Source organism: Andrena cerasifolii, chromosome 2 (assembly GCF_050908995.1).
Source record: "Andrena cerasifolii isolate SP2316 chromosome 2, iyAndCera1_principal, whole genome shotgun sequence".
NCBI lineage: Eukaryota > Metazoa > Arthropoda > Insecta > Hymenoptera > Andrenidae > Andrena > Andrena cerasifolii.
Genome location: NC_135119.1, coordinates 23653704 through 23680669, shown reverse-complemented (window position 1 = coordinate 23680669; position 26966 = coordinate 23653704). Strand labels below are relative to the sequence as shown.

Sequence of the window (26966 nt, the reverse complement as noted above, 5' to 3'; positions counted from 1 at the left end):
TTGGCGATATAAGCTTCAGCGAGGGAGCCATTCGGCAATATACGTCAGTAATATTACGGATTCTGGAATTAACAACAGCTTAAATTATTTCTCCTTTTGTACATCGTTTTGAAATTATCAAGATGGATTTTGAAGGTGAATGGTAATTATTATAAATGCCCAAGTTTAAGTTCGAAATTAGTTTACATGATTCCTTATATTAGCTTGCGCTAGATGAGTTTCTGCATACATGATGCTTTTTTCAAATATTGCTTTACGTGAGTGCTAGCACCTCTGTACTTTCTACTTTCTCCTCGAGGTTCTCTCGGGAGATACTTAAAATCCGCAAGCAATCTAATCCAATTGCTTTTGTCATTTAATACATGTACATGTAAATATATCGATATATATTACATTTCTTACTTTTCTATAATAAGATCTTTTCTGTGACTCCTATATTTATTTAAAAAAAGAAACAGTGAACCATATTTGCAGTATCAAATAAACGATCTTTCGCCCAGTTTTAAGTAATCTTTGATTTCTTAAAGATTAAGAATTTGAAACTGGATTCAGGTACCAGGTACTGTAAACCACTCAAATTAACTTTTATATAATTGTTATGTATTTTATTTTTTGCAATATTACACACGAAGCACCATTTAACGGTCACATAATTATTGTAATTTTTTCAAATTTACGGTACTTTTGCGCTTTTATTTCTAGTGCGCTCGCGGCGGCGCATCCGTGAAACATTTTACAGAAGGGCCGAGTTACCGATGATCGGTAGCGAATATTTTTTTCATACATTTTTTTATGAAGTTTTTTTTATAAAAGTTGAAAATTCTCTAAAATAATTTTCCCACATTTTACAAAGTTTTTCAATTCCCGTCGTGTAAAATTACAACCAATAACTAATAAAAACAAATGTGAACATGTATCAATATTCTTTACTTCAAATATGACTATCAAATTTACAATATTCTTCAAGAGATTTAACTGTTTAACTTTTAAATTTCTAGACATATGCATCTGTAACATACTTTTACTTGTAAGCCACCTTTTAGACAATGGTGCAATGATTTATATACAACTTTCCTTTATGTGCTATAACTATCACTTGTGTACACTTCATTATGAGTTGAAGTAAAATGAATTATGAACGCTATACGTGTAATTTGATAAACAGACGCAGGACGCCAAGTATAATAATAATAAGTTAATGTGCGAAGTGAAGTATCTTAGCTTTTAATTATTGTGCTTCAATGCTTGTTTTATTACAATCATCAATTATATATTCTCTACTCATTTATCACCCATAAAATACATAATATAATGATTTTGTTTATTCGAACAGATTGCTACTTTATAATAAAATTCTATTCTTATACTTCTTTAACAGTTCCTCCAAATTATCAAAAATCCCAGCTTTCTTTAGAAAAATGACTTAACACTGAATTCAACTATTTGTGATGTTACTGATGCACGTAACTTTATTTACTATTTCTCCCAAACTTATCTAAATATGACTTTCATTATCACTTTCCCAAATACTTATCACTATGAAAGTAAACGACAATAATATTGTTCCTTTACTGTTATCGATACGAATATCGTACCAGAATATTTATTTTCACAGTAGGCAGACTTACATATTAAGTATATTTTTTAGCAAAAACGTATTACTTATTATAATGTCACTTTAGAATACCTTTTATACCATATTATTATAAGCTTCGTACATTTAAATATCATTTACTATTTAATTGCGTTTCATTTCTCTTTATTCATTGTTGAATTCAATCGGATCGATTGTTATTCGGGATTATTACCAAAATAAAAACACAATCTTCACCCTTCATTATTTGGCTTTCGAAGAAAATATTATTATTTGCTTTAAGCAATATTCCATGAACTTAACGTTAAATCAGTTAGAAACCAAGATCCCAGATTTTCATATAAGAGGATCCTTACTCACCCCGAAAAGATATTTATTACTTCGATTAACGGTCTGGAATGAGGCTAGGACACATTTTTGTAAGACTCTTTTCAGCCGCGTGATTGATGCGTATGTTGAACATGCATCGAACACACTTGCCCCAGCCTTAAAACTCTGGGCTCTTCACCTGACCACCACAAAACAGTATTTATTTAACATCGCTGTATTTAAAAAAACACAGAGATCCTTGCGTTTCACAATCACCCCCCGGTACTGACTGAATCAATAATTCGACGCTGGCGCTACCGCGCGGCAAACTTCGAAAGCTGCTTAACGCTGCTCAACGAATATTCCCCTCAGAAATGTACTTGAAAGTCGAAACTTTTTTAAATTATCTCCCAAACTCTGTGTAATCTGCTAACACACGTAAATTTAGACGGAGTTTATGTGACAATTTCGGTTTCATAAACCCTTCTGTATGCAGTTTGAATGGGCGTTTAATCGCGAGTTAATTTATGTATTTCTTCAATCCTAAATAAATATCTTTCCTTCTTTACTCACTCCACTTCCGGTTTACTTTTTAATCATCCACTCAAGCTTCATGTGACTCAGCTTTTTGTTCTTACAATTTTGCTGCTTTTTATTTATTAATGTATCCAAAGTTCGCGGCTTTTTCTTATGAATATATAGATGGGGGATTTCCACGCGGAGTAGTAGACAGAAATTCCACGTGCACGAGCAATGATAGAAGCTATGTTTATTCGATTATGCAATGGAATTTGTTTAAGAGGAATGAATCATAAACGTGACGCACTATATATATATATATTAAGCTTCTGATTTTATTCTTGTAAATTGTTTTACAAGATCGTCGCGTCGATTGTTTATTAACTTTTTACTTTATATCTAGTACCTAGTTGCTTAAATTTAATTGATGAGCTAGTTTTTTTATGTTCGCAATTTTATATTGTATTATGTCTACGCGTAGTGTTATATGCCCTATATTATTTTATAAATTTTATACTGTATAGTAATATGCATAGTACTAAGCAGATTGCATCTGACTTGGCTAAACTGATCCAGTTGGAAACACTAAGATACTGATAAATCGACGTTTTCTCGCTTTTGGCGCTAAAACCGAAGAACAGATTTAACGAGCAATAAAACGGCGCTGACGAATACACTTGTGTGTAACCCACGGCTTGCTTTATGTTGATTTCCGAGTTAAAATTCAAAAACCCGATAGTCATTGATTGCGTGAACGGGTCCCGACCCCGGGTATTTAAGTAGCCTCGTTTCAATGATTCGCTTTCATCGTCAATGTTAAAAGAGTCGTCACTTATGTATCAGACAATGTACATAAAAATCAAGCTCATTCCAGCTTGTTTTTATCAAGTCCGCGGAAAAACCACAATGTCGCGTAAAGTCGTTTTAAAAAAAATTTGAAATGTCATCAGTGTAGCCGAACAATGCAGAATATTTAATGAGCGTGTCTTCCTTCTATAGATTCTATAAATACGCCTAATTCAAAACCGATGAAATCGAATATGAAGAAAGGTTTCAAGTGCAGGATTTCACTGCAGAAACAGGCGTGGATTTGGGTATAGGCTAAGCAGGCTGCAGCCTAGGGCGGCAAATTCGGGGGAGCGGCAAATTTTGGGGAATAGCAAATTTTAGGGAGCGGCAAATTTTGGAAAGCGGAAAATTTGGTGGAGCTTTAAATTTTGGAAAACAAAACATTTGGGGGAGCTTTAAATTTTGGGAAGCGACAAATTTTGGAAAGCGGAAAATTTGGGGGAGCTTTAAATTTTGGAAAGCAACAAATTTGGGGGAGCATCAAATTTTGGAAAGCAGAAAATTTGCGGGAGCTTTAAATTTTGGAGAGCGATAAATTTTGGAGAGCGACAAATTTGGGGGACCATCAAATTTTGGGGAGTGATGAATTTTGGAGAGTGGCAAATTTGGAGGAGCATCAAATTTTGGGGAGTGGAAAATTTGGGGAGCTTTAAATTTTGGAAAGCAAAAAAATTGGGGGAGCTTTAAATTTTGGGGAGCGATGAATTTTGGTGAGCGGCAAATTTGGGGAAGCATCAAATTTTGGGAAATGACCAATTTTGAAAAGCGGAAAATTTGGGGGAGCTTTAAATTTTGGGAAGCAGAAACTTTGGGAGAGCTTTAAATTTTGGGAAGCAACAAATTTTGGGGAGCGATGAATTTTGGAGAGCGGCAAAATTGGGGGAGCATCAAATTTTGGGGAGCGATGAATTTTGGAGAGCGGCAAAATTGGGAGAGCATCAGGTTTTGGGGAGTAGCAAATTTTGGGGAGAGACAAATTTGGGGGAGCGTCAAATTTTGGGCCGCGGCAATTTTGGGGGACCCACAAAAATTCATCCAAACAAATTGGAAAAGGTTCGAACCTTTCTGTGTCAGGAACACAGGCTTGAGGCAGCTCTAAAAGTTATTCACTTTTTTTCTTCATGTAGTGAATTAGCAATGACTCATATGTGAGTTGCCATATTGAATTAATTTTGAAATTGTCTCGACTCTTATAAATTAACATATATGATGATATGTCGCGGAGATTGGGACAGACTCTGGTTAGCCTAGGGCCGCTAAATCTTCAAATCCGCCCCTGTGCAGAAATCAAATTCAGCTGAAGTTATTTCACTTAGCATTATCGAGGGGTATAACAGTTCAATTGTTAAATTACAAAATATCAACTACTACTATTACCAGACGATGTATACAGGGCAAGGGCGGATCCAGAGGGGGGCGATCGCCCCTCCCCCCCAAGAGTAATAAAATAGAAAAATATTATGACACTGTATACTATTCGGTATAAATAAATAATGTGAATTTAATTATTTAGGTTATAGTATCAGAGATATTAAAATATAAATTACAAGCGAATTTTAAATCTTGTAAAAGAAGGTTCAAAAATGTACTTAGGTAGTTTGACATATTTCGCCCCCTCCAAGAAAGGATCCTGAATCCGCCACTGGTACAGGGTCTGTATCGGCTGACAAAGAGATCGAAATTATTAAAATTAATTATACATAGAAAAAATAAATAAATATTCATATAGGGAACTCGATATCGTAATAACTGCTATCGAATTTGCGTCTTCTGTATCACATCTCCATTAAAAACAAGGATTTCGCGATCGTCATAAAAAAGTTTCCACTCTCTTGTACATATAGCGTAGTACAATAAGAACAAATACGCATCCAACCAAGATTTCTCGAACTGATTTGTACCCGGGGCCGTCAAAATACCGACGTAATTGCGGTCACCAAGAAGTTTCATAAGAAGGAGGAACTACAGTAAAACCAGTTAATATGCCCCAGTTGCTGCAAAGAATCGCATCCCGTTACACGCGGAGATTACACTGTTTTTAACGCCAAATGAGTATGAAATATTTACAGACAGTTATTTCTGAAAATTATTATCCGTCGTGCCGTCGCAAAGTCGTGTTCGTGGTTTCGCGCACAATTATTATGTGAAAGAAAAAAAATCTCCCCCCCCCCCCAGTCCGATTGCGTTACGCGCGGATAAAATTTTTCCGAGATTTATGTTAATTTTACCGGCACGAAAGGAAGCTCGTAATCGAACTTTCTCTCTGTGCTTCGCGCTTCATCTGTTTACACGTAATATCAGAACACGTTCTAGCATCCCGATGATCTTGTTTCAAGGCATGCGCCAGATTCGCGATATTAAGCTGATGGCTGGCAGCAGAATGCTCGATAATCATCGGCATTGCCTCCATATGGAAGTCTAAGAACCACGCGCCGCTGCACACTTTCTATTGCATCCGACATAATCGCGCAGGGGTAACGCACTTTAATCATTTTCTATTCTGTAATCAACATTCATAGCTCCACAAGTTTATTCGTCAGGTTTCTTCAACTTTTCCCAAGCAAACACCTTGGTAAGATTTTTATACGAGGCAAAGAGTATGCACGGTTTTAGAATACTTTCAGAAAGTAAGAGAGATTCGAATATGTTTCGTCAGGAATGATCTGTAGATGGATGACCTAAGAATGTAGATGCACATGTGAATACCGAGTTTATGCATAAGCCATTTTGTAATTCGTCCCGGTTACATTCTTCTAGATTACATAAGGATATCACGTGCACGCTGGTTGATACTGAATACAGATTTGGGGAATTTTAAGCAAAAAAAAAAACGAGGAATAGCAATTCTAGAGTATTCTAAAAAAAATTTGCTTTTAATCTTCATTTTCTGTACGATCGAGGACGAGAATTTTATGTTTATGCCGAAATGGCGTGAGTTGAATGTTTTAAATATATACATACAGTATAATAATTATATTACGATGTACCTAGTAATTTTTTATAATAATATTGTTTTTATGACACGTGTCAGGTAATTTGAATCATATTTCTTGAGCTGGTGTATGCAAATTTCAATAAGGAACTCTACAAACACTTTTACAATATACCGGCTTGAACAAATGTCATTGAAATAATCGAGTCGGCGGTGAATAAATTGTCGAAAACAACAATTGAGCGACAAGCTATACTAAAAGTTATTTTTCCTTCGTATTATTCTGCCTTCCTCTAACCAAGAAATTTATTCAAATAGAAATCAATTCACTTGAACCTTTATTCTTATAGAAGGTTCGTTTATATTTACTCGAGCAGTACGAAACTCGGTCGATGCGTATGTATACCTATAATTTCGTCCGAACGAGAAAGAATAACCTTCGTAACGTTGAATCCCATTAGTCGAGAGGAAGAATAAGAATATACATGCCTAAAGTTAAGGCCAGTATACCTTGCAAATGTCTCATAAAGCGTGTATTTTTCAATAATGCATTGGAACAGTCGCGTAAACAAAAGAAAGAAATAACATTAAGGTGCGTCTCCACCAGCGTTCGCAAACCGTTCGAGAACAGAATTGATTTTCCTAGAAATCCTCTGTTCGCGTACCTGCTCGCATACTATTCCTGGACTGTTCGTAGTGTAAAGTTAAAAGGGCCGTACTCACCAGCGAACATTTCCTAAACACTGTTCGCAGACGTTTTATAACCACAATCCCTTGCAGCGAGATTCTTCTGATTAAAATGCGACCAAACAACGAACTGATTCCCCAAGCACCTGCTAGACTGGTGTAACAGAATCAAAGAGTAGATATAATAAGAGGCGTCACTCGACAAGGACAGACATAAACTAGGAAAATCACTAGACAACCAATTTAAACGCCCATTCGGCAATAATCAGCAAATTGCGGTAAGGTACATTTAGTCGATTTGAATATCCCGCTCGAATAGATAACCAATTTAAATGCCAAGGGCAAGTAAGGACTTCAAAGGTTCCGCCCGGAGTGACGCCTCTTATTATATCTCCTCTTTGACAGAATATTTATAACAGTTCGGGAACTGTTCGAGAATTTTTTACACGAGCAACGTTCGCGAAACTATCGAATAGTGGTTATAAAAAGTTCGCGAACTGCTCGTGGGCAGCGTTTGCCAACAGTGTTCGTTAGTGATCCTCTAGGTAGTGATCGGAAGATGTGTCCACCATTTTGTCCTATAGCGGAAGTCACAAATCGGCGGGCACATTTTAAAAGAATACTGCCCTCCTTAGGTCAAAGATCACACGCCTCAGTATTAAATGAAGTTTGCTGCTGATCCCACTTTTCGCTCAATGTTGTGGGATCCAATTGTTAGATCTTATTTACTTGCTCTCTCTATTTCCGCTTTAGGAGAGCAATGGCGTCGACCAATAGAAAACGTGGACACATTTTTCCGAACGCTATCTAGATTATTACTAGTGTTCGTGACCCGTTTGCTAGTGAGTTCCCGCCTTGACACGAGCAATGTTCGCGAAACGATCGAGTAGAGGTTAGAAAAACTTTGCCAACTGCTCGCGGGCATTATTTCCAGATAGCACACGGACGCCGAAAAGACGTCCTAGAGCCGTCCAGGCTTAAAACGGACGTACAATTGGCGTGTTTAAGACGTCTGTGCTGTGTGAGTTGTTTGTGAACTGTTCGTTAATGAGTACTCGCCTTTAAACGTACATGACTCTTGTGTGGATAATTAGCGCATGGCTGAATATTTAGTTGCGCGAGTTTTTACCTATTATGGATGCAAAAAAAGATCGATAATTACGTTTCACGCGAATCATATGCACACTGCTAAATAATACTATAAGTGTAAAAGCTGATAACCAGTCTTGTTACCTGTCGCTGTTGTTTCGAAGTTCTCTACCAATAAAACGTGTGTTATCTCATATGGAAGTAAGTACTTAACATGATTAATTCCTGAAAACATTACTTTTTATTTCATTATTCGAATAGCTATATATAGATACGGCTATATGTGATAGGTGCAGCTATCGGAATATCAAACAATAAACAAACTTTACTCGTTTAACGTCTACAAAATCACAACGCCCATAGTTAGAAACTAAACGACAATCTCTAAGTGGCTGTTATCGTTAAGATCGAAATGATGGGAGCGCTATGCCGGCGAGATAAAATCTCACAAGCGGATTCACTTCTTCTTTGTTTCCCCTTCTTAATGTGCCAAATCTGACGCGAGGGAAACAATTGTCCCGTTCGAAAACTTGGGGAGAAAGATTTTCAAACTGCAACGATGAGTTACATTCTCAACGGTCTTTGTACCGCGAGCAGTTTTAGCATGCTGCCGCGATCGAATCGACGGAAAGCCACCAGTTTATGGGGACCCAGTGGGGGGGGGGGGGGGGGGGGAAAGCTACCGTTCTCGCACCACGGGACTTTGGTATTCAGCGAATCATAATTTAAAATCAAATACCGGAAATGACACGGTTAAGACGCTCTAATGGATTCATTTCATTAAATTTCATATTTCGATCGAACGAGTGGAAGGCAGCTAAACGGAATGTTTACGAAGATCATCAATCGCGAAAAAAGATATCGTTGACAAATCATAATGTGAAACGATAGTAATTCTACCTGTGTACCATTAATTTTATTCCGACAGTGAAACTAGCCGGCGCAAGATTTTTATCTTATACGAGGAGAATTATTGATGACATCCCTGATAACACATCCAGTAAATATTTTTATTTTCACAAGCCGCTTTTAATTGATTCGTTAATCAAGATTTATGAGGGAACTTACGTTTTTTCTGTTTTAAAAAATACCAGTGCTTTGTATAATGATTTTTTTTAAAGCAGCCACGATATTATTCTATTAAACTACATCGTAGTAATTAATGTTACGCTGACCTGTGTATTTCGACGTATACCATAGTAATATAAATTATAATAACGAATGTGGTGTATGTAGGAATGCACGTACGATTTATTTTCCTGAAAACAAAAATTTTAAGTCCTTACGAACGTTTGCACTTCATTATTGCGAGTGAGAACGCAAAAGCGGTAATTGCCCTTTTTTGCCGCGAAGTTTGATATTTCAATTCATTAATAAACAAAGGTTCTACATAGTTAAGGTTTTAACAAGCTCTAGTCGTAAAACTGCACGCTGACGTAACTTTTGTCCAGGCAACGGAATTAATTATTTAAGTCTCTACCTAGTGAGTAGTCCCAGGCTTGAATAGCAAAAATTAAATATCGTTACGGTATTAACTGCCTCTGCCATTAGGACTTTAAGTGGCGCAAGGTTTGACCAAATACCGTTTCAAGTCGGTCAAGCCTTTCGAGGCGGCCACTTCTGCCGGGAATGTCTTGTCCAGCTCTCCCCGTGCTTCGAATACAAGCAATGAAAATTTAAATTCCTATATCTTCTATCATCTCTTTGCGAGGGCACTGCCAACAAAGGAGGGGCTTTGTAAAAATAAAGGAGAACTGGATTTTATTCAGTAACTAAATTTACATAATCACCGAATGAATTTTATTGAACGTGCATTGGAAATACTTTTATCCCTTCAACTCGGCTCCCCCAAGATTAAATCCTGAGTACGCCACTGACTACCAAAGAATCTTTCAAATAAAAATAAATGCAACAACGACCTCATTCAGGCTACCTCTAATTACACATAATTCAAAAAATTTCAAAATTCCGTAATCCGCAAATTAAAAACAATCCGAGCGAGGTCTGAATTTGACTCTATTTCCACGAGAAGAAGCTCGCTGTTTCATCGGTAACAGGTACTCCAGCGAAGATCCACGAACGAACGAGAAACGTCAGAGCAGCTAGGAGACTCTCGAACAACGCTTTCAATACTTCACGAAATAATATCTCCCCTCGCGCGAGCCCTCCGAAGCCAGACACCGCGCGGAGTAGCCTCGGCGTGATTTCACGCCAACGCCTCCCTCGGGATGTTAAAATAAATCGCGCGCTACTTCCGCGAACCGTCCTCCCGATCCCTACGGGTCTCGTACTCGCCAAACTACCACTGGGTACCTTTAAAATTGCAGGTGACATGTTCAACGTATCGCGTGGCCAACGATCCTGATACCGGTCATTAAATCCAACGGCGCGGATGCAACGGGTACGGTATTTCGTTCACGGTGTTAAGGATCCGCCACTCATCGGTCCTGGAAGCCTGGTGTCGCCGCTCGTCGCACGGAAGTTTCACTCTTTTTTTTACCGTGTACATGCACCGAATCCACTTGGTCTGCAGAAAGCACTCGACCGCCGGTAAGTGTCTACGGAACGAGCCGCGTTGATACACTATTGCGAAACGACCACCGCAGGGAGAGAGGCGCGCGGGCTTCCTTTCCGTCGCGACACAGGAAAGTCACGCTGCTTGTTTCACGGTGGCGATCAGCGAGCCCGAGAGGAAGATCGCACTGGCGAGCCGTGCCCCTCGGCGACGGTGAAAAAACTTGACGGGCGGAGAAAAACTGTACGTGACCGCGCGGTGGACCGCGGCGAAAGAAATAGTAAAAAGAAGAGGAGAAGAATGGAGGCCACGTGCGTGCACGCCGGCTGCAAGGTGATGTTAGTTAGTCCGCGTACTAAAGCGGAATACCTACCAGAACACCGTGTTTGCTAGGCCGATCATGCAAGCCGATCTCCCCCCAACGTTTCACAACCTGCTGTGCGGATACCGGTGCCGAGAGGCGGTTTTTACACGTCTCAAACTGAATTTGTCGGGACCAACTTCTTACCAAAGAAAGCTGTGCGGGGACGTGTGCACGCTGTGCGGAAAGAGGGCGCAGCTCGCGCAACAGGAGCGAATCCCTACATAAGTGCATTACTACGTTGGCCACTTTAACACGATCGACGTTGCAGACGACGGCTTGGAATTTTCGATGGCTACGAAATTTTTGGCAATTGGCAGCTGTTTACGTTTATTCGTTAAGAGGGGCACAAAACGGTTAGAGATTAAAATTAGGATTGTTTAGCTATTGATTTATGCTTTAAACGCGATTTTATTACATACAAGATGAGTCCCTTTTATTTATGGCCATCTTTGTCCCAGTGTTGCTTCTGATAAACTTCGAGACGAAATATTTCCTTCGTTTAAAGAGATGAATGTTACAACCGAGGCATGACGCATTTCAAGGTCGCGGTTTTCGAGATTCCAAGACTATTGAGAGTAGGTACACACAGGGTGCCCCTTTCACTCTGGCCATTCCAAATATCTTGCCCGCTTGTAACTGTTTTCAGTAACAGGATAAAGTGTAAGAGGAAACAATCTTTCAGCTTAAAGGGCAAGTATATTATGGCAAGAATTTTCAGGGATATAATTTCGAGAAGCTGGAAATCGTTTGAATTTCTTTAAATTAAAACTATATTTTTCTTTGACATAGACAGGAAAGGCATAACGATCTCATTAGATCTCTGGCCTGCTTTCTCTCGCAATTATTTCCGGCACGTAAATGTGTACTTGCTTGAGTGTTAATAAGACTTTATGAATGAAATAAGATAAGCGTTCTACGATCGTATCGGGGTTTCATACTTTTCTAATTGCATCGCGGAATTTGTTAATTTAACGGTACACGCGCGACTCTTGTAAATATAATAACACTCCTCTTTTAATATAATTTTGTAGTTGTAACATTCCGGGGGCCCCATCTAGGGACGCGCAAACAGGGCAACCGCCCAGAGCGGGAAATTTGGGGATGGAAAAATTATTAGAAAGCAGAAATTGAAATCGGTAAAAACCAATAAAAAAATCAAAGTTTTTGAAAAAACGGTGAAAGAGTAGGTAATACATGTTTGAATTTAGTATCATACTTTATAATTATATATAAAGGGCGGCGAAAATCATTTTTTACCAGAGCGGCGGAAAAGCTAAATCAGGCCCGGAAGATCGCTACTAGCAGAGTTAAGTTTCAGTGAATTAAAAAATTCCAGTCGCAAAAATCACACTGAAACATCATTTTATTTTACACTAGCAAACTACCCCCGTGCTTCGCTTCGGGCCTAAGAGATATTAAGGACTCCACGAAAACACGTATCACTCCTCACCACCCTTTAGGGGTTGATTAGGGCAAAATCTTGAAATTCGTTTTTAGGCATTTATGTGGGTAACCTTTTGAAGCAAAAATAAAGTTGATATCTAATCGGGTCGAAGAGATTTTAAGAAATCCGTGGAAACACATTTCACCCCTTTTCACTCCCTTAGGGGTTGATTAGGGCAAAATCCCGAATCTGGTTTTTAGGCATTTGTGTGAGTAACCTTTATAAGTAAAAACTAAGTTGATATCTAATCGGGCCTAAGAAATAATAAGAAGTCCGAGAAAACATATTTCACCCCTTTTTACCCCCTTCGGGTTAGAATTTCAAAAAATCCCTTCTTATAGAGCACCCACGTTGCAAAAGGAACATACCCTGCGAATTTCGTGTTTCTAGGGGCAACGGTTTGGGCTGGACGGTGATGAATCAGTGACACAACGATTATATGTATAAATAAGAATTACCACGCTATAATTTCAAAATATTATTACCTAGAAAAAGAACTTTCATGCCTCGAAGATATTAATTATTGAATTTAATTGAAATCATCTTATTTGTACGTCTATTTTACATTTTCACATCGCTCATATAGATTAATTAAATAAATGGACACCATTTGATATGAATGATATGCAAGTACAGAACGCCAGTAACAATGCTTTTAAAATTTTAAGCAATTTTAAATAATTCAAATCTTCCCGCATTTATGCACGCGCATGGCATACAATAAGGGGCAAGTTCTCCGTTCAGTAACAGGTACTGTACGCATGTATATAATCTTTTTATCGAAAACGTCAGTATTTGCGTTATAAGCCCGACGGAAATAAGGGTGATGTTTATCTTAATAAGACCGCTTTCATCCGACCCTAAAGATCTGACAAATTTAATAAACCGTAACCTCTAACTGAATTAATAGTTCGAAACGAATTTGGGTCCCTAGTTTTCGCAAATAACCTCCTACGCGCCGACCCAATCGTGATTGACTGATTCTGCGTGAAATATAAAGTCGAGCAAGGCATATATGCGTGTGTTAGTCAAGAATTTCAAGTCGATTCGAAATCCGCTTCAGTTTCTTGGTTCGAAGCGAAGAGTGACAAGCGCTGCGCGTTCGAACGCAGCTCTAGCAGCGATATCTCCGATTCGAAAATGATCAAGTTCTTGGTACTTTCGAACTGTCGTTTTAAAATCAACAACGTTCCGCAACAGACACGTTAAAACATTCTTTCTTCTCTTCTAGTTAACCTTGAGCATTGGAGTTTACGCTGGTATATATATATGTCAGAATTATCAAGTACGTTTAAAAGTCATCTGTCGTTACCTAGGGAACAAAAACATATCGGCGATTGTGCAACGAAATTCGCGTTTGCTAGGTATATAAAGTGATCTTTAAATTATTTCAGATACCTCGCGTGGACGATCCATCCAAGATAATGGAGCGGATAAAGGAGTTCACCGACGAATACAAGAAAAAGTAACGATTAGCAGTAATTTATCTTAAGACATGTGTATCCAGTTTACAGAATATATTTTAATGTCACGTATTGTACACGTATGTATATAAGCATATAACACATAGCCTTTGTGATTTTATTAAAAGATTTTCATGTAGCTTGTCCTTTCATAATTTATGCATACAATAAAATGTACCTAAATTTACAACAGTGGATTACTTTAAGGGTGTGTGTATATATATAGATTCTCCACTGCATCATGTCTTACATCATACATATATAAACCCGCCACCAGAATATTCCAATCGTGCCTGCGGCTCTACGAATGCTAACCAGTCCGACGCGTGCGTGGGAAGTAATCCCATCGACTGACATTTATATAACGCCAAAGCAATGTTTATTAATTGTCCCAGAAAGTACACAAACTTTTGGCCAACAGCGTGCGTTCCTTCTATCACCTTGAACGCTGAAATGATAGTTTTTATAATATTAATATTGACACTGTTCATTTTACATGTTTCTCCAACAATGGCATAATAATTTCTCAAGAGGAAGCAGTGATCGAGCTTTGATACTTCAAGGAAGTTCCACATTATTATTTCAATAAAGAATTATTCATAATTTGAGAATAGCTTCGATTTATTCGCAAATCTTATTCTTATTCGAGATAATCTGAATATTTATTTATTCAAATAATGCCGAACTCTGCGAGAAACCCATCCCTGATAAATTGTTATCTCTATAAACGGAACACGTATCTCTCTTGGATTTGAAGATATACAAAACTGCAAAGAGCTTTTTATCATCTAAAACCGACTTTGAGAAGAAATTCTGGTAATTATTTAGAAGTTTTCCATCCTCACTGATTTCAATGATTTTTGGATATGTTATCAAGATCAATATTCTGAACAACTTTTTCCTATACATATTACCGCCGCACGACCTTCGTTTCCGAGATATTTGCGAAAAACTTCTGTTGATTTATTCCGACGTAACGCATTCCACTTTCCAACTTGTCCCGGGTATTAGTATTGGTTGGTGCTAAATTAGTGCGAGGGGCGCGTAAAGCATGATAGCGAACTGATGTGAGTTTAGAGATTTGAACCAGAAACTTGCGGATGCCCGTCAACTCATATCGGTTCGCTATCCCGCTTTACGCGCCCCCCGCACCGATCTAACTCCAACCAATACTAATACCCTGGACAAGTTGGAAAATGGAATGCGTTGCGTCGGAATAAGTCAAAAGAAAAAACTTCTAAATAATTACAGAAATTCTTCTCACCATTTTCACCCTTCAAATCCAAGGACTCGTGCAATCTGTTTATTGTCACTCAGCTTGTATAATAGTTAATACTTACTTTGCTGAAGAGTGAACAGTGCTTTCACTGGCCTGATAATCAACATACCGACCATCATAATGGGGAATATCGCTATAGAATTACCTGCCATGTACATAATAAATAGATTCATTGGAATTTGTTTAAGAGGACCTAAAGCTAGGTCCCATGATTTTTTCATTATCAAATGATTGGAATCCGTTTCTCTAATGGAATCCGCAGCGTGGAATAAAGCAACGGCTGGTGTATAGCCCGGGGGAGATGGAATATCCACATTTTTGTCCTGTTTGTTTCTAAAAAGACAAAGCGTTCTGAACTGTAACGACTAAATGGCGAGCTATGATAAACTTATTATTCATACTAATAAATTACATAGAAGCACAAATAGAAATTGTCACATCCTAAAAGCTGTTAATTATAATGTTTGTACCGAACATACTTTTACACATTTTAGTTTACAATTAGTTCCCTAAATCGTGCGATTATTAAGATGGTATACCATAACCTATAACACTGTTTAATTATACACTCTTCTGTACGACGTTGTTGGACGACAACAATTTTCGATAGCGCACTTATTCTTTATAAATCGCGTTATACGGTATACAAAAATTCTAGAAAAATTTATGTAAATTATCACGCTGCAAGGGATTATAATTAGTAAACCTAACGATTTATTTTTTTCTAAAATTTAAGGTAAAGGGTAAAAATACTTACTTGTGAGCGAAGTCCAAAGCCCATTTGGATCGTTTTGTGTTCTGTTTAGCTGCTGTCATTACCACTAGATGTATTTTATAATTCTTATATTATTATTATTGCTTCTTCAAAGGCGTAATACACACATTCAGATAAATGTGTGACGCGCGCAATATGCCTGTGACTATGCGATCGTAGTTTGTGACATAAACTGAGTGACGTCTTATGGACATGAATATTTCAAGCGTTTTCAGATACTTTTATTGCAATAAAGGTACATTTCTTTTTAAAATATAAAGGAATGTACAAATTTTTAATTCGTAAATGCTCCCGACATCACCGGATACTTAAAAACAAAATTGATTGAATATCCTGTAACGCCTTCAAATAATTTTCCTCCCTTTCTATTTATTTTTAATAACAGTAAAATAATAGATGTAATTATAATAATCCAGTATCGTATTGTAATAATTGCAATCGTCACATAAAGTGGTAATTATTATTGTTCAAATGTAAGTGACGCAGCGGTAACGCCACGCTGAAATATGCGTGTTGGTTGGTCACATGGAACGATTTGATGGATTTGATAACAATGAATGTAATGATAGTTAAATAGATCAACAAAACCTGTGAGATGTGCGACCAGCTATATCGACTGAGCTTCACATATACAGGGTGTTTATAAAAATGTGACATTTTTTCAGGATCGATTCTACTCATGGACCTAATAGTGAATTCGGTATCTCGCACTGACTGCGCTAGTTCCAGAAAATGACTTGGATTGGTTGATTCTTATAGAGCTATCTTCGTCTCTATTAGAAACAACTAATCCAAGTCATCTTCTGGAACTAGTGCAGAGTTAGTGCGAGATACCGAATTCGCTGTAACAATTAAATGGACGGAGCAGAAAATCTCAACATCGACGACGGGGTTGAGCCAGTCAATCGGGAGGAGAGAAGTCGTAGTGGACGGCTTGGGATTGGCGGAGTGGTACGCATGCGTCGCGCTTTATTTGAAACAGAATGCTTATATAGGGTGTATTAAAATATGCTTATATGTATAAAACTATACATATATATTAGGGTGGCTCTTATTTACTCTTGGTAAAAATTTTTTTCAAGATTTTCTTCGGGGCACCCTCCAGAATAGTTCCAAATAATTAAAAAAAAATCCGTGTAAAGTTTAAGCGGCGGGTATTTTAAACTGCAACATATATGCGTGTCACATGTACACATACACTATGTAATTTTATACACTTACGTTTTGTTTTTCTGAGTGTTATTAAAATATTAATTCTGGTTAACTTTTAATACATCGATATACCATTATTTATTTAACTGGGGCTAAAAATGTATTGCATAAATACACCAAATGAAGTTGTGGATAAAACTGGGAAAAAATTCGTAAGATTGTATTTTATTAGCAGCAAGAGAGATTATCACGTTTTATACGACCATTTATATTATTTCATTATAATTTTTGTTGTAATTTCATCCATGTCATGATTATAATAATTAACATCATTAATTATAATAATCCATTAATATCAGTGTCGATGATATTTTATTGTTAATATTAATGCATATATATTAAGCGTTGTACACTACTTAATATTTGTTACATATCTTTAATATCTTTATAATATAATTACTTCTAGAGAAATGATTCTAGTTCACTAAATACTACTAAAGAGTGTCTCAGAGAGTATTCATTGGAAGACCAAATTGATGCTTTGAAGATTATACTTACGCATAATGAAAAATATACACAAGATTTCTCATCGCATAGGGATATTATTCGTAATATTAAAGAGAAAATTGGAGTAAGATTATAACGCGATAACGAATTTTCCTTCAAAGTACTGTGTTCAATGTTATCCCTCTTAGCTCTAAACTGCGTGACCCGTTATATTTTTATTTAATTTACAACAACCACAAAAATACTGCATTATAAATACAAAACTAATACACGAAAATTTTCTGCGCATTCAAATAACTGCAGATGAAAGAATGCTTACAAGCCCAGCAGGAGACACCATTCCAAACACTCATATCCGAATTAAGAAATACAGTAATGAATAGCTATTGGAACAAAGAAGTTGGTAAAACACGTTATCAGGTTCCGAATCTTCCAGTGGGTATGAATCCGCTGGAAACAAGCTTCGGGATAAAAACCACGTCTGGTACAAAATATTGCTTCTTATATTTCAAGCACGGCAATAAAAATACTTCTAATAACATGTATATTATTAATAAATTAGCTTTTATTAATTAGAGGAAACTATGGCCGACGTGCTTAGAACAAAAGCAATTGAAAGTCATATATCAGATGAGGATGTTCTTGAAATGTATAAAAAAAGTCACAACAATTATCAGCCTGCGGAGCAAATCAGCAGGAAGTATGAAGTAGCAAATTAATACATTGGTACTTATTATTTCGTACTATGTAAAGAACCAATTGCACTTGTAGTTACAAGGAACCATTCAATCAGAATAATTACTTTGGAATGTTAAGGGGTGGTAATGCTGGTGGCACACGAGTGAAAAGACTCTTAACGTGGATCAATACTAATCCTATTACAATAGTTAATTCCATTTTAGCAGATTTCATAGAACGTTCACATTCTCCTATAGGAAAACCAAAGTAATAAAACAATAAGAAATTCAATTTCAATGCAGCAGTTATGGTCTGCTTCCACTGAAAAATAATATTATATTTATGATTGCATATTATTTAAATTCATATTAACAGTAGTAATGTGTTATTTGGATTAATTTGCACAGAAATTTGAAGAGTAAGTATTTGTACATGGATATGACTCACGGTAAACCTAACGGGAGGAAAGAAATGTCTGAAATAGAGAGTATTTTTAGCGACTGTGTTGTAAACAACGATGTGATACTGCAACAAAAATACTTGCAATATATAAATAGTTTACGCCAGATGCTTAAGAAGCGCATCTCGTACGTTTCATTTATAGATGTCTCCGAAGAACTGTCCTATCTTGATAAAGTAATTAAAAAGGAACCTCGATACATAATGCACAAAATTATTAAACAAGATGTTAAAGACTTTCTTAAATAAGATATTAAAAAAGATTTGGCACTTCTACAGAATTAATTTAATTAATGAAACGTAACTGATATACCGGTAGGAGTATGCAGGATTTTTACCAGAAGACAAAGTTTTCTCGACTTTGGCTAAATACCAGATATATATAAAGCAAGAACTTTTGAAACCATTACTGGATCATCTGCAAATGCGAAAAGAAGGAACTGTGGATTATATGGCGCTATTAAAACTTTTAAATTGGAAATATCATTTTCCCACGCTGCCGAAAGTACAGAGTAATATATTTTAATTTTACATTCCGTTATCAATATTACGCTTTTAAGGGGGTATTCTAGTCTAGACACTCGTTTTTGACGGTGATATTTGGAAATTAATTCTGGAAAACCTATCGCGCCTACAGGGCAGGGGTTTTGCACACATATTTAGTAGTGTTTGAACTATCAACACAAATTTTTGGAATGCATTATATTGAAATTTGTACAAGTTACACGCCGAAGCGCAGGTCATGTCATCAAAAACCAGCCCTGTTTTCGAGAAAAATGTGCGCCCCATTTAAAAAAATTGTTTCGAGAAAAACATTTTACAGAGACTAATTTCTGTAACTTACCCCTAATCTGCTATACCAGGACCGTAGAGGAAACCTTCCTCAGCTTAAAAAACATCATGTTGGGCAGCTCTCTCTTCTCTGCTGGTAGTCATAGCCTTTTTAGATACAAGGATCGAGGGAACGCGGCCACGCTGCGGCCTTAAGCCCCTATAACTTTGGGAGTTTTTCGAATTTCACCTTAATATTTGAGGGACATATTTTCGAAACCCTAAACTATTAGAAAATCAAAAAAAAAAATCGAATTTTTGAGTAGAATACCCCCTTAATATGTTTATACGTGCAATAACTTCAATATTGTGAACGTACAGAGTCAAATTTTTTCAGAGACACCTTTAGAATGTCAGCATTACAGCACTAGTTACAACACGACAATAGGGAATATGGAAAAAGTGGATGATTCAAGTCAGTAAATTTGTTATATAGAATTTATTTTTCTATTTGCTAAATCTGGATTTCGTTAAAGTTAGAATACTTTTCACACGATTTTAAATATACTATATACACATAATATAACATTACATTACTTTTGTGTATAAGATACCTATCGGTGAACAGGTTTTTACGCTTCTAGATATTCCAATAGCTGGAATTACATATGATAGTTTATCGGATACAACAACTGCGTATAGTCTGATATTTCCAAACATCTTCACAAGACATGGCCTCAGCTCTGAAGATCTTTCTATGGTACATTTAAAGTATTAATTTAGGTAAAAGTATTTCCACGTAGCAGCTCGCTAATTGGAAAAATAAGTAATCATGGAAGTCTACATTTACTAAAACTTTATTGCAGCTTCGGAGTAAAGAAGAAATTAGAAGTATATTTGAAAGCAGTGGAGTTGAATTTCCTGATAATACTTTCGATACGATTTGGGAAAATGGGTTAAAGAAGCCCGGTACAGAATATTTATCGGTGGAAACTTTTAAAAATTTGCTCGATCAACAAGATTTAATGATGAATGAAAAGAAAAATGGATAGCTCGTGATGGATGTGTGAAATTTCACAAAATGTAATTCGTAACTGTAGTGTCCTATAAATTTATTTACAACACCATGAACCCTCGGTTGGCACACCTATTTTTTTGAAAGTAGTTGTCACACTGAGTGGACTCGATCCTAGCCAATTTTCAAACAGCTGCTGTTTAAAAACTGTCAGTTAAATTAAGTCGCAAAAATTCTAAGATAAAGTTTGAATTCAATGATGCCTCAAAAATACTTTGCCTCAAAGTCAAATTATGGGTCATTTTCACCCAGCGTGACAACGAAGGATTAAATCAAATATGTAATTTTTGTATAAAAAGTACTTAAATTTATTATGTACATATATAAATAGTTTTCGATTTTAATACTAATCTTGTGGTTTCAAAAACTTTGGTTTCTTTTGCGATGGTTTGTAGTCGTTCTTTTTCAACGGCTTCTCACATTTGTGATCACTTTTAATGTTTTTCCTTAAACCCTTGAAATGCTGTACCATTTGCTCATTCGAAACATCTGTTTCTGTTTTCGCTTCTAACAGAGCGCGCTCATTGTCCCGTTCTGTCTCCATTAATTTCTCTATCTCAGGGTTCATTCCTTTATAACTTACTCTACCGTCGATTAATTTCTCGCAGAAGACATAACTAGGTTGAATGATGAATCTCTCTCTTGAATGAAAAGCGAGAGATATTGAGATTTTCATTTTTATATCAAATTATGAAACTTATATGTTCGCGTGAATTTTGAATTTATTATATTTATTAATACAGATTATGTAAGTTACATATACACACAGTAATGTAAGATTACATGTTTTATATGCATTCTAAGTGACATTCAGCTGCTACAAGTTGAATTTTGTGTATTTAAGAATTGAGAAAACTTACGATTCTTGCTTCATGCGTTTTGTCAGCTCATTGCCAAAATATTCTTCACCTTCTTCTTGAAATAGTTGCTTTTCTACTTTCTCTTTAGTCCGTTTCATAAACTATGAAATAGAATAAAATTTTGTGTAATATGAAAAAACACTCGAGAACGTAGTAACCTTTTTAACTTACTTTCATATCCAGAATGCTTTTTGATAACTTTGCTTTGTTCGAATTCATTGTTGAATTTTAATGCGAGACCACTGTCGGAATAATTATTGCTCTTATACTCTGGGTAATCGTCAAATGAAAATACACGTGACACTGGCGAATAAAAAACTTTCTTCGAAAACATGAGGGTCCGTGGCAGTGATGCCACTACTACTGGCACGTGGTTGGTAAATCAGTTTTCTTCTCGATAAAAACTAATTTATTTCAAATAAGAAAAATGTGTTGAATAATTGAGAATTTGAATAACCCAAGAAATTAAGGCTGTTCTTCCGAAAACTTCCGTGCTCCGAATTGGCTGAAATTTTGGAAATAAGTCCTTCTTTGACAAAAATGATGATTGCTCCACAGACGAGGTATCGTCTGCGATTGCAAGGATTTTTGGCGACTTCTTCATTGTTATAGAATTTTCAAAATAATTTAAATACAGTGATATTTGCAAAACTATAGTACATTATATAACACAATACTTAAATTTCTTGTATAAAGGATATAAATAACTGTACAGATAATGAAAATATTCGTTTATTACAGTCCCGCACGGACAATATTACAATAAATTGTATAATGCAATTTTGCATCGAAATCTTTTACGAATTCGTATACTTCCACTATTTATTTATTCTGCTTCTCTTTTTGGCAACATTTCAAGTGTTTTGATACATTACACCACATTCAATATATCGTACACATTTAGGGAAAATTATAAAAACGCTTTCAACATTCTAATTATATTACATTATTTAATATCAAGCTTTTAAATGATGTTTTATGAGCTTTATTTACAGTTGTAGTAAAACATTGTACAATTTCTGTATTACATACATATTATGTAATATCCATTGACTACAGAATGCGATACTTTATTCCTTTTTTATTTCTGATTTACTTGCAGGCGAATTCTCCTAAAACATAACAGAAGAATAAGATATCGATATATTAACGTTTAAATAATAATAATTAATGACACTGAATAATGATTGTATAAGGATAAATTTCAAGGAATAGGAAGGAATCGTTTATGAGAACACCGGAATGTAGAGATTGGGGAGGGTACCTATGTAATTACTCCGATTTAATCCAAGCGTCTTCATCATTTAAATTTTGTGTCTCTCCTATAGGCGATGGTTCGTTCAATATTACTGACTCTAAAGGTTTTGAACGATCTCCATGTTTACGTTGAAACGAAACACAGCGAGATTCTAGTAACTTATCCTCCTCCGACTGTCCAAGAACTATATTAATTTCACAAATAAAGGATGAAAAATCATCTTTTGTTGAACGATGACTAGTCAGTCACCTCCTTAATTAATCTACGCTTCATTAATAATTTATACGCTCTCTGAAAGGTATACGAAAAACAGCTTCGAAGGATATTGAGAGCAGCTGAACCTATGTTGCCCAAAAATACATTTTCGAATACGGTGACGAACTATGTGTTAAGGTAATCGAAGGTACAGGAGGAATGATGCAATAAGGTGATTCTGTTGTTGCATCCTACCTCCGTTTTGTCGGTAGCAGTATTCGATGTATTCTGTTTAAATGGATGAAGTACCATATTAACAAATTCTGATTCGAGCAGAGTCTGCATTAATGGAATTTCTTTAAGCGAAATTTCCTTTTTGCTATCTCCTGGTTTCACTGAAATTACGAATGTAATACGTTGAAATCTTTGGCTTCGTCAATAATCTATATTTTTATATTACAAGTAAAAATTTGGTCACTTCCGGTATATCGTTGTCGAACATCATACTTTCCTCTAATCTACTATACTTTGCAATAATGAAACTAAATTTTTAGTAAAGTCTACGTTGCTTGCCATTTACAGTGGCGGACGAAAGAAAGTTCACAATTTTTAAAATCGCATAACTTCGTTCGAATTGGTCCAAACTACATGAGTTTTGTTTCAGAAGCTAGAAGGATTAGTTTGCCAAGTGACGTGTTTCCTAGTTTTGAAAAAAATGCAATTGATCGGAATAGCAAAAAAAAAAATAGTAAATAGCGTTTTTTTAAAACTTTTTTATTCGAGCCTGTAACGAAAAATCAAAAAACTTGTTTATAAATTGAAGTAAGTTCATCAAAATTGGTTAACGTTGCTCTGAGCTATAAACGCTTAAAGATCGCAGAATAAGGTAAAAAATCGCTGATTTCGGAAATTTAGCGATTTTCGACCTTATTCCGCGATCTTTAAGCGTTTATAGCTCAGAGCAACGTTAACCGATTTTGATGAAATTTTAGGCATGTATACAATTTACTTCTATGTACAAACGGGCTTTTTGAATTTCCATTACGGACTCACAAAAAAAGTTTAAAAAACGACATTTACTATTTTTTTTACTATTAAGACCAATTGAATTTTCTTCAAAACGACGAAACACGTCACTTAGCAAACTAATCCTTCTAGCTTCTAAAAAAAACTCATGTCGTTTGGTCTAATTCTAAAAAAGTTATGCGATTTTAAAAGTTTTAAACTTCCTTTCATTTATACGCAAGTTTACGAAATTCTTTATACACTTTCCAAAGATGTTTGAAAAGACTAAAGCAATCTTTATTAGTACATATATTTCGCGAAATCCGATAACATTTCATTTATAAAACAACTGTCTTAGAATACCAAAATATCAATGAATATACGTACCACCGTAAATGAAATTATATCCAATATTTCCGTAGTGTTCCACCGTATTAAATGCTTCTTTCGTTTCTCGAGGGAAACAGACAGCTCCAACGATACCAGCACCTGTGCTAGTATAAACCAATCGTTTAAAGAAACCTCCCCTGAGACCCAGCACCAGTCCCGACAAACCACCGATACCGACAGCTCCTGCTCGTGGCATAAGATTGCTTTCATCTTGAAGGTAATCAATCACAACTACAAAAGACAAAGATGTAATTATTCCAAAACCATATAGCAATTACACGGCGCTCGATACAAACTAAAGTTCATATTATTCGCACGACGCTGTAAACCGATAAAAATAATGGTAAAGAATTCATGGCTGTACTTCCGAAAGGGGCTGGTGGCCGATCGAGATGAAACTTGGTGAGAATTACGAGGGGTGTCGAAAGACCCCAAATATAAAATTTTAGCTTCGGCAATTAATGCGTTCTAAAGATATAGGGTTAATTGTGCATAAAAGGGTAGACCTTACTGATTTTTTTTAATCACTTTACCACGGTCCCTCCTCTTAACAATATTTCTCTTGACTTATACCGACACAACGCATTCCACTTTCCAAATTGTCCCAGGTATCAGTATTGGTTGGGGCTAGATTAGGGGCCGTCCTTAAATCACGTAAGGGTAATTTTAGCGATTTCGTACTCCCTCCCTCCCCCAGTATAAGAATTCGTAAGATTTGATATTGCAACTCCTGCCTTACGTAATATTTTTTACATTTAATTTTATCAGTTATTAAAATTCTGTTAAAGATTTATATAATTCATGTAACTCGGTTTCGTGAAATTTAAATTAAAACAACTTTTCTGGAACATTAATAATAGAATTTATATTTATTGAAAATTAAGTTGAAAAATATTACGTAAGACGCTACCTGACTCCCCTCCCCCCTCTGTAAGAAAACGTAAGATATTCGCGACTCCCTCCCCCCCCAAAAAAGCCTTACGTAATTTAAGGACGACCCCTTAGTGCGGGGGGCGCGTGCCCGCTCGCGGTCGCGTAAAGCATGGTAGCGAACCGATGTGAATTTGGCGATGCTAAAAATGAGACTGTGGCTACAAAATTTAAAAATTAAAAAATGGGGGGACAGGAGGATTCCAGAGTACGGGGGCCTGCACCAACGTCCAAAAAAATTAACAATATTTTTGTATTAATATTTCGAAAACTAATAAATACCCGAAGCTACAATTTTAGATTTAGGGTCCACACCTCCTCCCGCCAAACCTCATCTCGATTGGCCGCCAGTCCCTTTCGGAATAATATCCGAATTCACAAATAACAGCGTAAATATTGAAATCTGGTATTAGATGTAAATACGTACATTTACAATTTTCAATGGTCGCAGAAACATTATTAGAAACGTCGTTGTACATAACTTTCAACCCTTGCACTGCTTCACGTATCTTCCTAACGTTTTGCTGCACGACCGAAGAACTCTCTGGGCTGCAATAGATCGTGGTGATTTCATTTTTATGATATAAAGTGTTTAAGCAGGCAGATACAAAATACAAGACGTAGATTATCGTTCGCAGAGCAATACGTTTACATTTAAATGAAAGGGGAATTCTTTACAAGATTCTTTTATGTAAGAGAATAAAAATAAATTCAACAATATGAAATTACTTGCGTTACCATGGCATCTTTTTAGAATACCCATCTTCAACAGTGTAAATGGGTAGTTCGGATGGTTTTATTAATTGTTTGGGTGATGCTTCGCTATTACAAGGCACGGTATGTCCTTCGGCTGGGCTGGCAGGTTTCATCGTTGGTACCGCAGCGCATAGTCCGCAGGGCATCAAGAATTTCTTGAACAACTTCATGTAAACATATATCTGATTTCTCTCTCGTGTATTATTAATAATATTTAAAGAAAATGGTCTGTACTCGCGCCCCAGACCCGTTACAACTTTTTATTAACATCATTGAGCTTTGCTAACAGATCCATTTACGTTTCATTGATATACAACGTAAGAGAAATTATTTAATCGAAAATGGTAAAAAAGATATTTTAATAATGATCCGTGTAGTCCGTGCCTACATAACCGTATAATTACCATCGTTCGCTGCATTTTAAAGTGCACGAAGTACGTTCGAATTAAAAGCCTGCTTTCGAATTTATAGGTCGCTCGCGGATTATATAAAAATATCTCGCAACATTCGCGAAAATGGGTAAATATTCTTTCTAAAATTAAAGTGCGCCAGTGTCAGAGCAGTCGGAGCATACTCTAGCAGACCAAAATTTCAGCGTGTTTTATAAGTGTGCGACGCCTGGTGTCCATTTCGAACAAGATAAGTTATCAACCGGAAAACGAACTAATCATTTCCATCCACATTTAAAATTTGGTAAATTTGCGAAGGGATTCTTAGATCTGTGGGATCTTTTCTGCAGAATAGCATATGTTATTAACCTCTTCATTTGTAACGTAAATATACTAATTATCAAGATAATTGCAATTACAATATTACGGTCGTAAATAAGTTCGTGGGACAATTGAAATGTTATTTGTGATACTTCCAACGGGAATTTCGAACTGAAAATGTCACCAGAATAGTTGCAACCGAAATTCATTAAAAATGCTTCATAACCATTGCAATTATAATTGATTAAAAACTGTCGAGTATTGTTACAATTGTAGCTGAATTAAAATTTCGATTGCTTCGAATTTACGGTTATCGACGGACAACCGAGAAGAAACTATATATTTACGAATTATAATTAACGTATAATACAATAAATGTACTTACCAGATTTGAACACAGA

General features: G+C 36.2%; 4 protein-coding genes across 8 annotated transcripts in view; 1 reads left to right on the top strand and 3 right to left on the bottom strand.

Moving 5' to 3' along the window:
• The window catches only part of Fatp1 (Fatty acid transport protein 1), a 36295-nt gene extending 25204 nt beyond the window's left edge, over positions 1–11091 (bottom strand). Inside the window, exon 1 of one of the 2 annotated variants that reach the window (XM_076806731.1) lies at positions 10868–11091. In XM_076806731.1, coding sequence (XP_076662846.1) covers positions 10868–11089 — 222 coding nt within the window. In that variant the 5' untranslated portion in view covers positions 11090–11091. Of the gene's footprint in view, positions 1–10292; positions 10843–10867 lie in introns of those variants that run through there. The other variant, XM_076806732.1, reaches the window with a different exon arrangement.
• Positions 11092–13804: 2713 nt separating this feature from the next.
• Positions 13805–21690, bottom strand: LOC143366033 (ER membrane protein complex subunit 4-like). 3 transcript variants are annotated; one of them, XM_076806742.1, is made up of 4 exons: positions 21493–21679; positions 21322–21422; positions 15106–15377; positions 13805–14213 (listed from the first exon to the last, which is right to left on the bottom strand). In XM_076806742.1, exons 1-4 carry the CDS (start codon positions 21538–21540, stop codon positions 14017–14019), a joined length of 618 nt encoding a protein of 205 aa, XP_076662857.1. In that variant the 5' UTR covers positions 21541–21679; the 3' UTR covers positions 13805–14016. The 3 variants fall into 3 exon arrangements, with proteins under 3 accessions (XP_076662857.1, XP_076662858.1, XP_076662859.1); XM_076806743.1 differs by lacking the exons at positions 21322–21422; positions 21493–21679 and adding an exon at positions 15802–16284; XM_076806744.1 differs by lacking the exons at positions 13805–14213; positions 15106–15377 and adding an exon at positions 20448–21102 and having other exon boundaries at positions 21493–21690.
• LOC143366032 (EF-hand domain-containing family member B) lies at positions 16974–20517 on the top strand. Its single transcript, XM_076806741.1, has 10 exons — positions 16974–17183; positions 17438–17602; positions 17782–17962; positions 18055–18178; positions 18250–18423; positions 18564–18792; positions 18935–19127; positions 19784–19861; positions 20031–20146; positions 20253–20517. Exons 1-10 carry the CDS (start codon positions 17130–17132, stop codon positions 20436–20438), a joined length of 1500 nt encoding a protein of 499 aa, XP_076662856.1. The 5' UTR covers positions 16974–17129; the 3' UTR covers positions 20439–20517.
• A 561-nt stretch (positions 21691–22251) lies between the features above and the next one.
• Mic26-27 (MICOS complex subunit 26/27) lies at positions 22252–26472 on the bottom strand. 2 transcript variants are annotated; one of them, XM_076807022.1, is made up of 6 exons: positions 26260–26472; positions 25838–26010; positions 25527–25648; positions 24167–24400; positions 23030–23169; positions 22252–22433 (listed from the first exon to the last, which is right to left on the bottom strand). In XM_076807022.1, the coding sequence occupies exons 1-6, from the start codon at positions 26272–26274 to the stop codon at positions 22392–22394; spliced, it is 726 nt and encodes a 241-aa protein (XP_076663137.1). In that variant the 5' UTR covers positions 26275–26472; the 3' UTR covers positions 22252–22391. The 2 variants fall into 2 exon arrangements, with proteins under 2 accessions (XP_076663137.1, XP_076663136.1); XM_076807021.1 differs by having other exon boundaries at positions 25838–26019; positions 26260–26471.
• Between the last annotated feature and the right edge of the window lie 494 nt (positions 26473–26966).